General features: G+C 36.5%; 1 protein-coding gene and 1 non-coding gene across 2 annotated transcripts in view; both read left to right on the plus strand.

The window, feature by feature from the left end:
* LOC106876747 (uncharacterized protein CG43867) overlaps positions 1 to 13,105 on the plus strand; it is a 115,098-nt gene that overhangs the window by 55,111 nt on the left and 46,882 nt on the right. Inside the window, exons 7-8 of the mRNA XM_014925434.1 lie at positions 447 to 626; positions 3,801 to 4,021. Coding sequence (XP_014780920.1) covers positions 447 to 626; positions 3,801 to 4,021 — 401 coding nt within the window. The remainder of the gene's footprint in view (positions 1 to 446; positions 627 to 3,800; positions 4,022 to 13,105) is intronic.
* LOC128248224 (U6 spliceosomal RNA) lies at positions 10,685 to 10,789 on the plus strand. The gene has a single exon (XR_008264510.1). It is a non-coding gene; the product is annotated as a U6 spliceosomal RNA (small nuclear RNA).

The following is a 13,105-nucleotide window of genomic DNA, read 5'->3' on the forward strand; positions in this document are numbered from 1 at the left end:
CATCATCATCGTTTAACGTCTGCTTTCCATGCTAGCATGGGTTGGACGATTTGACTGAGGACTGGTGAAACCGGATGGCAACACCAGGCTCCAGTCTGATTTGGCAGAGTTTCTACAGCTGGATGCCCTATAATTATATATATAATTATATATATGTGTGTGTGTGTATATATATAGACACAAACATATATATATATATATATATATATATGCATATATACATATATATATATATATATAATTATATATATATACACACACACAAACACCTTCAATCGCACACATATTTTGTATCCATGTTTATATATTTCTATGTGTATGAATAAATCTATATGTGTGTATGTTTTGTATACATATACATACTACATACATATGATCACACACACACACACACACACATCCACTTGCACACCAATTTATAAAATGTTATTTTCGTCATCTTTCAGTTGGTGTATCAGTACATGGCCACCCAGTTTGACACCCGTGCATTGGATTATCATGTGACATTAGCACAAACCATACTTGGTTTATGCATTGACCACCCCCAACTACAGAATGAGCTCTTCTGTCAGCTGATACGACAGACATCACGCCACCCAGTACAAAGCAAGATGAGTGGGATGCAGGTAAGTTACTTATACTGAGAACCATTTTCTCTTGAGAGTTTCCAACAATGCTAATGGATTTTAATTTTTTGGCCTGAACAACATTAAGACACTAGTTTACCAAATGTTTGTTCTTCCTCAAACCTAACAATGATTTTTTTGCCCTATTTCTTCTTTGAAATACAATTACTCTTTTACTCTTTTACTTGTTTCAGTCATTTGTCTGTGGCCATGCTGGAGCACTGCCTTTAGTCGAGCAAATCGACCCCAGGACTAATTTTTTGTAAGCCTAGTACTTGTTCTATCAGCCTCTTTTGCTGAACCATTAAGTTACGGGGACATAAACACACCAGCATCGGTTGTCAAACAATGTTGGGGGGACAAACACAGACACACAAACATATACACACACATACACGCACATATATATATATACATATATACGACGGGCTTCTTTCAGTTTCCGTCTACCAAATCCACTCACAAGGCTTTGGTCGGCCCGAGGCTATAGTAGAAGACACTTGCCCAAGGTGCCATGCAGTGCGACTGAACCCGGAAACATGTGGTTGGTAAGCAAGCTACTTACCATACAGCCACTCCTACGCCTATTATTATTTTTTTTTTCTTCAAGATGTTGTTGTGTGTTTTTGACAGAGAATTGGTTGAGTAGCCTTGTAGAATCTTGTAGTTGTGCCACCATATATTTCTTGATTCATACAGCCTTGTGTTTTATTCCAGTTTATTTTGATCTATGCTCCTTCAAATTCAGAATGGAGTGAAGTTGCTGGAATTTGGAAAGTAATAGGATTAAAGATGGAAAGAAAAAGAATTGAAACTCTTTTTGCAATAACTTTTGTAAATGTTTAAATTTACTGAACCTTTCAGGATTGCATTGAAATATAGATTAAACATAAGATATGTTATTGCTTTGTTTATGTATGAATGTATATATGTATATATATGTGTATGGTGAAGTGGCTTAGGGGTTAGGTTATTCAGCTCATGATCGTAAGGTCATGAGTTCGATTCCTGGTGGAGCATTGTGTTCTTGAGTAAAATACTGTATTTCATGTTGCTCCAGTCCACTCAGCTGGCAAAAATGAGTAATACTTGTATTTCAAAGGGCCAGCCTCATCACATTCTGTGTTGTGCTGAATCTGCCTGAAATCTACGTCAAGAGTATGCATGTCTGTGGAGTGCTCAGCTACTTGCACATTAATTTCACAAGCAGACTGTTCTGTTGATCAACTGGAACCCTTGTCGTTGTAACCGACAGAGTGCCAATCAGTCACATATGTATATATAACATTATTGTAGCAGTGCATGTTTTTTAGGTTTTTCTTCCACTATAATCCTGTGATCAGTACTGTTTAACAATTCTACCAGTTTGATATAGAGGAGCTTGATTAAGGAGTTGATTACAGCTTCTCAGAGTAATGTACTAATTGTAACTATGGCAAAACTTCATTATTGGACTTCAGTGAGTACTTACCATTCTCACTATAGTACATGTGTGTTATGTCACAAAGGCTGTATATCAAATTATTATAAAGCAAGAGATAAATTGATCCAAAATCCTTTTGTTCTCCCTCTCATCATTCCCAATCAATCTAATTATTTGCTCCCATCAGAAATTATTTCTTTCTCCCTTTGTGACTGTTTATACTTGTTAATTGTAACACAGACCATTGGGGATTTCTTCAGATCCTACTGTTTACTTCATCATATTACTGGTTGGTCACACAATTCTCTAATGTTCAAGCAAGTTCTTTGTTGCTAATAACTATCTTAAATATATAAAGACTGGTGAATATTCGCATTTGCAAAATAAAATAGTATTCAGTCTATAAGAGTGTGTTATTTTTATTAAAAACTGAAGCTCTTTGAATCACAACTCTAAGTTTTACATGGCTGATTATTCAAATGATTAGAGTAGGGAAACAACATAACAGAAAAAGTACAAGTAAAAATATTTGCAAACACATTGAAAAATGGTTTTTCATGGAGATTGATTGGATATCAAAAAGAACAAAAACTTTCAGAAAATATGGCACTCATTCTTCTTTTCAGCTGACATACACAGAACATAATATATTCATCTATATGTTTAAAAAAACTTATCTGCATCTTTAGTATCAAATGTGTAAAATACATGGAAACAAGGAAGATAACTTTTGTTAATGAAGTTTTAGTGTTGAGGAATAACTGAATGTTTTGGTGCTAGTGTTTTTAATCTTTTCACAAAATGGCGTCTTTCAAAGATTGCTAATTAATTATGTAGAAAAGCCAGTTGGTATTTAGCAATTGCATAAAATATTAAAATTCACCAATTTTGTTCAAAATTGAAAAAAAGATTGTTATAGGATGTTATACTCCACTGAAAGATAAGGACCATGCTTTCTGGAGCCCTTAATGTAGGGATACACCCTTGCTTTTGTGTTTCACACTTATACTGAAAACATTTTTGCATGTGAATAGATGAAGACAGTGGAGGCACAATGGCCCAGTGGTTAAGGCAGTGGACTCGCGGTCAAAGGATTGCGCTTTCGATTCCCAGACCGTGCGTTGTGAGTGTTTATTGAGCAAAAACACCTAAAGCTCCACAAGGCTCCGGCAGGGGATGGTGGTGAACCCTGCTATACTCTTTCTCTCACTCTTACTTCCTGTTTCTGTTGTGCCTGTAATTCAAAGGGTCAGCCTTTTCATACTGTGTCACGCTGAATATCCCCGAGAACTACATTAAGGGTACACGTGTCTGTGGAATGCTGAGCCATTTGCACGTTAATTTCACGAGCAGGCTGTTCTGTTGATTGGATCAACTGGAACCCTCAACGTCGTAAGCAACGAAGTGCCAACAACAACAGATGAAGACCTCACATTTTCTGCCAATGATAATTGAATCGATAAACATGTGATGCATCTTTGTTTTTGGTAACCAATCAATGCCAATAACTGATCATATTTTGATGTGTTTAAGAATATTTTTGCTTGTACATTGTCATGCTGTTTCTCTCTTTAATTGATTCAATAATCAGGAACATGAAAATTAAAATAAGAATTTAAGAAGCTTGAGCTTCTTAAAAAAAAATATTGAAAATTATAAAATTAGTTAAGCTTCTCATTTAGAAAGTCTTACTTATATTTCTTCTTTACATCATTTGAAATAATTGCATTTAGTATTCAAATATTTTTCAGAATCTGCTCCTCTGTGGTAAACATTCCTGGTTCATTTGTGACAGTGCACATAAATCTCCATCATCATCCATTATGGACCTCTCTGAATCCAAGCTAAATCCAGCTCCCTACATTATTCAACAAGGCTGGGAGCTGTTGTCTATGTGTGTATCTCTCTTCCTGCCTAAACAGAGTGTCATGTGGTTACTAAAAGTACACCTGCAAAGAAATGCTGACCCCAAGTAAAGTCTTTATTCTTATCACATAAATATTTCTGCTTTTTTATATTTTTTTTATTTTTGTTATTTTTTTGCTGATGTTTTTATTTTGCATCAAATGTTTCAGTATAATGTTTGCAATAAAAATAGCACCAAAAAGAGAGTAAAGATCTATTATTCAAGACTATTAGCCTTACCATTAGAATATATCATCATCATCATCATCATTATCAACGTCATCCTCCTTCAATGTCTGTTTTCCTTTTGGCATGGATTGAATGGTTTGACCAGAGCTGGCAACTGGAAAGCTGCACCAGGATCCAGTCTGATTTGGCATGATTTCTATAGTTGAATGCCCTTCCTAATGCCAACCACTTCACAGTGTGTTCTGGGTGTTCTTAATGTAGCACTGGTACGAGTTCTTGTATGTGGTGCTGGCATGAGTGGTTTGTACCTGGCACCAACACAAGTGCTTTTTACATGGCACTGGTACAGGACTCTTGCAGGTCAATCCTCTTCGTCAGGGGGAGTGGCCTTAATAATTCTGCTGTGGAGGATGGATCTTCTTGAGTACAGCAAGGTGCCATATATCTACATATTTACAATATTTATATTACATCTCTATTTGATCAATTTGATCTCAAATAATTCTAAACTATCTTATTCCAGGATGTGTACTTAGTCCCAGACTAGATTTGATCGAGGAACCTTTATTTCTAAATTAACAACAGTAATTTTAATAATATTGTATTTACACATATAATAAAGTAGATATGAGAGCACATAGCCAAGTAGTTTGGCTATTACACTCATGATCACGTGATCAGGAGTTCAATTCCTGGACCAGGCAGTGCGTTGTGTTTTTAAGCAAAACACTTCATTTTTACATTGCTTTTGTAATCTTTTTGACATCTGATGTGTGGCACGCTCTGCACGTGTACAGACAATGTCAATTTGATGGAGTGAATTAACTTTATGTGCAGCACAAACATTTGATCACTGTAAACAAATCACCTGTACAGGTCGTTCAGTTAAGAAATTGTGGAAACTATCTTTCTTAGGTTGAGAGTCTATCATTAATTGATTGTGTATGCACCACTGGTGCATATAAAATAACCTATGCAATTATCCTAGCAAACAAGAACATAGGCATTACTTTGGAAATAATAGTTGTTATTTCTAAACAGTTTGGAATTATATACTCATCCAAGAACAAGACATCTAATAAAGATCACAGACTGAAATACAGTGTTCATAGAAATAGTGTAAATATGCACTTGAAACATGAATTAACTGTCCAAAATAATGATCTTTTATATTTCACCCTTGGCTTGTTTCAGTCATTAGACTGAGGCCATGTTGGGGCACTGCCTTGAAGAATTTTAGTTGAATGAACCAAACTCAATATTTATATTTAAAGTCTGGTACTTATTTTATCGGTCTCTTTTACTGAACTGCTAAGCTATGGAGACATAAACACACCAACATTTGTCGTCAAGTGGTTGTGATGAAAAAACAAACACAAACTGAAAGACATACACACACAAACATATATATATATATATATATTTATATATATATATATATATATATATATATATATATATATATGTATGTATGATAGGCTTCTTTCAGTTTCCATCTACCAATCCACTTACTAGGCTTTGGTCAGCCTGAGGTTATATAGAAGACACTGGCCCGAGGTGCCACACAGTGGGACTGAACCTGAAACCATGCGGTTGGTAAGCAAGCTTCTTACCACACAGCCATGCCTGCACTTTTGATAATCTTAATTAAAAAAAATTTCTCTCAGACATTTAAACATTAAATCAATTATTGATTTGTAATCACAAATAATTTTCTTTCCTCTGTTTTTTTCTCTTTCTTTTTCTTCTTATAAATGACATTTATTCAGAGCGAGCAGTTGTAAAATTGCAATTAATTCTTGGTCACTTTCCCAAAATTACAAGTTGGGTCAACAGTGGAATTTTATTTTATTTGTCAGTTGATCTTCAAATGTATTGAGTAGCTATTGAATATCAATTTTCATCACCATTTTCAACATTACCATCAGCACAATCACCGTCACCAATACCATCATCACTTCCCCTAAGATACTTAGTAAGCAATGAATAGTTTATAGCCAGCATTAAGTGTTGAATACTGGTTAATTTATTAGAGAAATGATTAAAAAAAGAAAAATAGAAATCAAATGAATTTAAGTTTCATGATTGATTAATCTACCAGGAAAGCATTGATTACTAAGTCCTCCAGGAAGGCAAGGATTTAGAAAACATATGTAGCATCCCCTAGATCAGGGGTTCTCAAACACTTTTTATCTATGGACCCCGCTTTGATTGCTATTTTATTCTAGTGGACCCCGTAGCCATTCGATGTTTAAAAACTAGTTTTATAGAATGTTATTTATTAATGTTTTCAACATTAATTTGTGTAGGTTGAACTTTGTCAAATGTTAGAGAAAGAAATCTAGCTGTTTCTTGCAACACATACCAGTACCTATGTCTAAAGCAAATTTTTTTCAGGGGCCCTTAAAATACTATTGTGGATCCCCACTTTACTATTTTATTGTGTGGACTCCTTAAAATCTAATGTGGACCCACAAGGGTCATATGGACCCTGTTTGAGAACCACTACCCTAGATGCAAAGGGAAGTAACTATCTCCTCTCAATGGGAGAGGGTCTTAGAAATTTGAAATCAAGGAATATGAAAGGATACAAAGAATTCGCATGTATAAATATATAGTTTAAATACATTTTTATTATTGTTATTATCTACGGTGAAGTTCTTACAATTTCTTCTAGTAAGTGGTAATGATGTATGGTACTGAGTTTGATTCCAAGATTGTGTTGTGTTGTGTTCTTGAGCAAGACACTTTATTTCGTGTTGCTCCAGTTCACTCAGCTGTAGAAATGAGTTGTGATGTCACTGGTACCAAGCTGGATAACAGCAGGGATGTTGGCAGGGGAGGTTGGTATGCATGGGCAACTGTTGGTCTTCCATAAACAACCTTAACCGGACTTGTGACTTGGAGGGTAACTTTCAAGGTGCAATCCCATGGTCATTCATGACTGAAGGGGGTCTTTACCCTTTTTATTGTTTGATGAACTTACCAGAATGACAGCTTATTACTGTTAATGATTCCATTTATAAGATGATTTAAACTGAGGTCTACATGACTTTTGGTGGGGTCTATATAAAATCTAATAGTTAAAAATTATGTCCAATAATTTTTAACAATTTTTTTAAACAATTCCTAATAATATTGCTATTTGGGTCCTGTAGGGTAAAATAGGAATCAAAGGGCTCCATAGGCAAAATATGGTTGAGAACCACTGGTTTAAACTATAAATCTTTGGACTAAATGTGTTTTAATTTTCTTTTTCCAAAAGCTATTGGACAAGCATTGGTGAAATAAGTTCCGTTAAAATAATGAAAGTTATATAATCAGTAGTAGCCATGCAAACCCCGTGCAAGGTGATGAGAATGACTTTTCAGTACCACATCACATGGCCGATACAATAGAGAGAAAATTGAATGGTACAAATAAATGCCAAATGGAAAAAAGAGACACAACTACATTGAGTGATTAAGAGAACATTTATTGTAATAACATGTGTGTCTGTGTGTGCGTCATGTATACAGAATAATAGACGAGCTATTATGAGAACAAAGTGTATGTGTGTGTGTAAGCATAGATGTATGTGTGTGTTAAGAACATATGAGGTTGGCAATGAAGATGATGAGAGTGAAAGAGTCTATAGCCATCGAAGTGAAAAGTAAGTTCATAGACACAAGAAAAATGAATAATACCAGTCCATAGTTAGTTGTACATGATAGTTGAAATACTATATCAAGAAGTTGTGGCCATGATGCTGAGCCAGTTACAGGTACATGAAGTCATGGCTGTGATGCTGCTGCCTGGGCCACTTGATACAGGAGTTCATGCAGGTTGTATATTCGCTGTTGATTCATGGTGAAGTAATTCATGAATAGTGAAGTGCTGGAACCTGGGTTAATTGCTTGCTGAGTTGAGTACATAGAGAGATGATGTTGACAATGTTAAGAAGGACATGATGGTGGTGACAAGGAAGGAGGCTGCTGTAATGTTGTTGGACAAAGTTGGTGAGTCTCAATGTAGTTGCTGCTGTTGTGGTGGTGTTGTCATCTGGTGTTGTCACTGGAACTGGCTGTGTCTAAGTGGTCAGTGGTTAGACCTTAAAAGGTCTGGAACCAAAGACCTTGAAAAGAGGGAAAGCTGAGTTTTTATAAGGAACTGTAGGCTCAAAACAGAGTAGAGAGCAGGTTGTCCCACATGACCATATTTAGGGACGCCAACTGGTTATACACAGCAAGTTGTTGCAACAGAGTAAGAGACAATTACACCAATACCAACCAGTCTGAGTAGTGGACACAACATGCACGTATATATAATAAATGGGAGAGAGGAAGTTCACTCAAGTCTACGCTACAGCCTCTTTAAATTGGTTTGATTTGTAAAACTGGAATTAATATTGGTTATCGTTTTAAGGTGGTGAGCTGGCAGAATCATTAGCACACTGGGCAAAATGCTAAGCAGTATTTCGTTCGTGTTTACATTCTGAGCTCAAATTCTACCAAGGTTAACTTTGCCTTTCATCCTTTCAGGGTTGATAAAATAAGCAGTAGTTGAGCACTGGGGTCGATGTAATCGACTTACCCCTCCCCCTGGAACTGCTAGCCATGAGCCAAAATTTGGAACCAATAGTAGTTATTGGTTAGAAAGAAAGTTGGTTGAAATAATCTTCGTTCTCACAATCCTGAGTTCAAAATAATATCAGGATTGACCATGAAATTTTTCTCTCTATTATCAACCGAGAGGGAAGGTGTAATATAAAAGGAATCAATTCAAATTTTATGAGCAAATTCTTCAACTGACTGCTGTTCACAGATGTTCAGGATATCTTTCAGTATCAGCTCAATGTTGACAGTGAGCAATGAACAGCAGTATGGTCATGTCCCTCAGATGACCAACAGAATAACAGGAAGATATCTGCGCTGTTTGATATACAGCCAGAGTTTCCATTCAAAGCAGGACATTATTTAGGAACCAATTCCATGGGTCGATGAACTCTGTCTGACCTTTCAAAGCTATAGCAAAACTCTGATAAAGGATAGGGATGCTGTGCCTAGTGATGATCCTGTAACACTGATGACAGAACAGGATGTGTGTTGGGTTTATCACTGAACCCAGTACAAGAGCAAGTTGTGGTCAAGTGATGATGATAATGGTTCAATCAATTACAGCTGTCCCTCTCATAAAATTGGTATAGTGCCTTAAAAACAGATCAATATTAGTCATTGGTGAATCTGCCAAAGAGATAAATAGCTTATGACTAGTTGTGAATTCAAAGTGAGTTGTTGATCACTGTCTGAGAAAAGCTAGCAGCGTGTATCAATCAAGATACTGACTAAATGGCCTTCCTCTATCCTCCTTAATAAAACAGTTCATTAAGATTTCCTACATCTTAATCTCCATTCACAAGCCTGCTGTGATACAATTAGTAGTGTTTCTATTACAAGCTGTTATTTACAACAAAAGGCTACATTAAGTTTTATTACAATTGTAATACAAGCCATCTCTTTGGTACCCCAGCCCAACCTCTATGCAACTTGCAAAATTGAACAAGACTGTGGAGAAGCATAATGCTAATTGTTGTGTTTACTTCTTGTCGAGCTTCGTTGTTCCTCATTAAAACTGTTAGAAAAAAGAGAGAGAGAGAGAGGACAACTTCATTATGCTTCATTATGAATTCTCCAATGCCGTTTTGTTGGTATTTTTTAACATCTACTCATGAAATTGATGTTATCTTTTGATAGACTAAATAATGAAAGAATACACAGCTTTTAACAATTAGAATTACAAAATGTATTCTGTGAATATACTTATATCCTTTGAATGGGAGGTGAAATAGTTCAAATAGATTCTTAGTGGTATATTCAATTATTTAGTTCAGTGTCTGAGCGGTTGTATGTTCAAATTATAGTAGAGATAACTTTGTCCTTATTTCCTTATTTGATGAAAGATCAGGAGAGAGATTTTTTTTCCAGACTCTTAGATCATTCCGTGGAGGCACAATGGCCCAGTGGTTAGGGCAGCGGACTTGCGGTCATAGGATCGAGGTTTCGATTCCCAGACCGAGCGTTGTGAGTGTTTATTGAGCAAAAACACCTAAAACTCCACGAGGTTCTGGCAGGGGATGGTAACGAACCCTGCTGTACTCTTTCACCACAACTTTCTCTCACTCTTACTTCCTGTTTCTGTTGTACCTGTAATTCAAAGGGTCAGCCTTGTCACACTGTGTCACGCTGAATATCTCTGAGAACTACGTTAAGGATACACGTGTCTGTGGAGTACTCAGCCACTTGCATGTTAATTTCACGAGCAGGCTGTTCCGTTGATCGGATCGACTGGAACCCTTGTCGTCGTCAGCAACGGAGTGCCAATAACAACTTAGATCACTCCAGAACAAAGAGATTGTTCATCATCAGCTTTACAAATGTGACCATTCAGTTTTCTTTTTAGGCACAGTATATTAGGAGTATATTATCCTGTGTTTCATTTTTTTTTTTTAAGATGGTAATGCAAGGTTCCAATGAGATTTGGCTGCATTTCAAACAATCATATAAATTGCTTCAACAATGCACATACTAGAATTGGAATAATACAGAGATGATTAGCATGGCCCCTATACAAGGACGATATGCAAATTCATGAAGCATTCCATATTTTAAAAAATCATATAAAGGTTTTCTTATTAAACCATTGTAGTTCATAAAGCTATATACCAGTAAGTAATTATCTCTAATGACATCATTTAATTACACAGCTGACAAAATTAGTTTTGTGCCGAGTCAAAAATCTATATATCATTACAATAATAAGTTCATATCCACCTACTTCTGTGTAATACTAAGCATATAACATGAATAGAGAACGAGGCAGAGGAAGAGAAATGCAGATGAGCTGAAAGAAAGATATAGACAGAGACAGGAGATACATGCAAGAGAAAGAAGGTAAATTTGAAGAGAATGAAGACAGAGCAGGAGAAGGAAGAATTTCAAGATATAGCCATGTCACTATATCTGTACTTATCTCATTCTCTTATATCCCCCTCTCTTTCTCTCTCTCCCTCTCTACATTTGTTTGAAGTGTTTTTGAATTGTAGCTTAGTGTATAAATTAATTACTTTGCTACAAGAGTTCAGAAAATGCTAAGAATTTCTCTATACATGTATATACATATTTATGAACATCAGCATGTGTTGCATGTATGCACGTTTGTTTGTGTGTGTGTGTGTAAGTATATATCTGAAGGCTAAGTGAAAGTCAGGATGTAACTGAAGAAGCAGTCATGTTAAGCTTATTTGTAAATATCCTCAGGTTATTGTTGCAATTATAACAATAAATTAAAATAAGTATATTTCAACTTTTAATATTTGTATATTTTTATTCATTTAACCTTTTAATGATTATTGGATTGCAGCCATGCTGGAGTGCTGCCTTCAAGGGTTTAGCTGAGCATATCAACCTCCAGTAATTATCTTTAAGTTGGGTACTTATTTCATCATGATGTATTTGACAAAACCCCTATGTCACTCTGCCTCAATATCATCACTGGTTTTAGCAGCATCAATATAAACACAGAGTCATACACATAAATTTATATATATATAAAGATAGTTATGGCTGGTCTATGGGGTTATCCATGGAGGCGCAATGGCCCATTGGTTAGGGCAGCGGACTTGCGGTCGTAGGATCGCGGTTTCGATTCCCAGACTGGGCGTTGTGAGTGTTTATTGAGCAAAAACACCTAAAGCTCCACAAGGCTCCTGCAGGGGATGGTGGCGAACCCTGCTGTACTCTTTCACCACAACTTTCGCTTCCTGTTTCTGTTGTACCTGTATTTCAAAAGGGTCAGCCTTGTCACACTGTGTCATGCTGAATCTCCTCGAGAACTACATAAGGGTACACGTGTCTGTGGAGTGCTCAGCTACTTGCACATTCATTTCATGAGCAGGCTGTTCCGTTGATGGGATCAACTGGAACCCTCGTGGTCGTAACCGACGGAGTGCCAACAGCATGGGGTTACCCAGGGTTTCACATCCATAAAGTGCTTAGCTTTACAGCATCTCTTCTTACCCTAACAGCCGGTGGCCTTTAACCTCTCTTCAAAGAGGAGGAGAAAAGATCTCATGGCTAGTTGTTGAACACACAGACAAAGGAGAAGGGTTGAACATGGATGATTGTCTCTCATAGACCGCTATATGTAATCGACCTTGTCAGCTTGTGGGTTCCAAGACTTCAGTAGGTGTCTACTAAAGTGTAAGCAGGGTCCAAAGGCTTCTGTCCTGAAATTTAAGATGTTCCCCAGGTCAAGGGAGTTCTTTAATATTCTTGCCTGTTCAGCTATGTAGAGCCTGCAATACTTGCTCCTGAGCCCGAAATTTTTTTTTTCTTTTGGTGGGGGCAGTCAATTAGATCGACCTCAGTATGCAACTGGTATTTAATCTATCAACCTCGAAAGAATGAAAGGCAAAGCTGACCTTGATGGAATTTGAACTCAGAACATAAAGACAGACGAAATACCACTAAGCATATCGCCCGGCGTGCTAACGTTTGTGCCAGCTCACCGCCTCGCTTATTCCATTATTATAGTCAATATGTATCCATAGTTGCTGTTGTATGTTAGTTAAAGTACGTATTAAAATTGAGAATTATGGAAATACTACTTGTAGAGTTATCTATATATATAAAAATGAGAATGTGTGTCTGTCTGTCTGTGTGTGTGAATCCCTAAAACTCGAGAACTACGCAACCAATTTCATTCAAATTTTACAGATGCCTTACTTAGGGTTCCAGTTGTGTTTTAGTCAAAACAAATTTTTAACTTCTTGCAGAGTTCGAGCCCACGGCAACATAATATCTCCTCCACTATTTAAGTATTACGTGTCAAAAGTGAAACAAAAACACTCATGTCAAATACTTTCACTTTAAAAATGAAACTATTCCACTAACTGAAACAATCACATTTCGATACTGTAATGACA

This window comes from Octopus bimaculoides, chromosome 6 (genome assembly GCF_001194135.2).
Source record: "Octopus bimaculoides isolate UCB-OBI-ISO-001 chromosome 6, ASM119413v2, whole genome shotgun sequence".
Taxonomy (NCBI): Eukaryota; Metazoa; Mollusca; class Cephalopoda; order Octopoda; family Octopodidae; genus Octopus; species Octopus bimaculoides.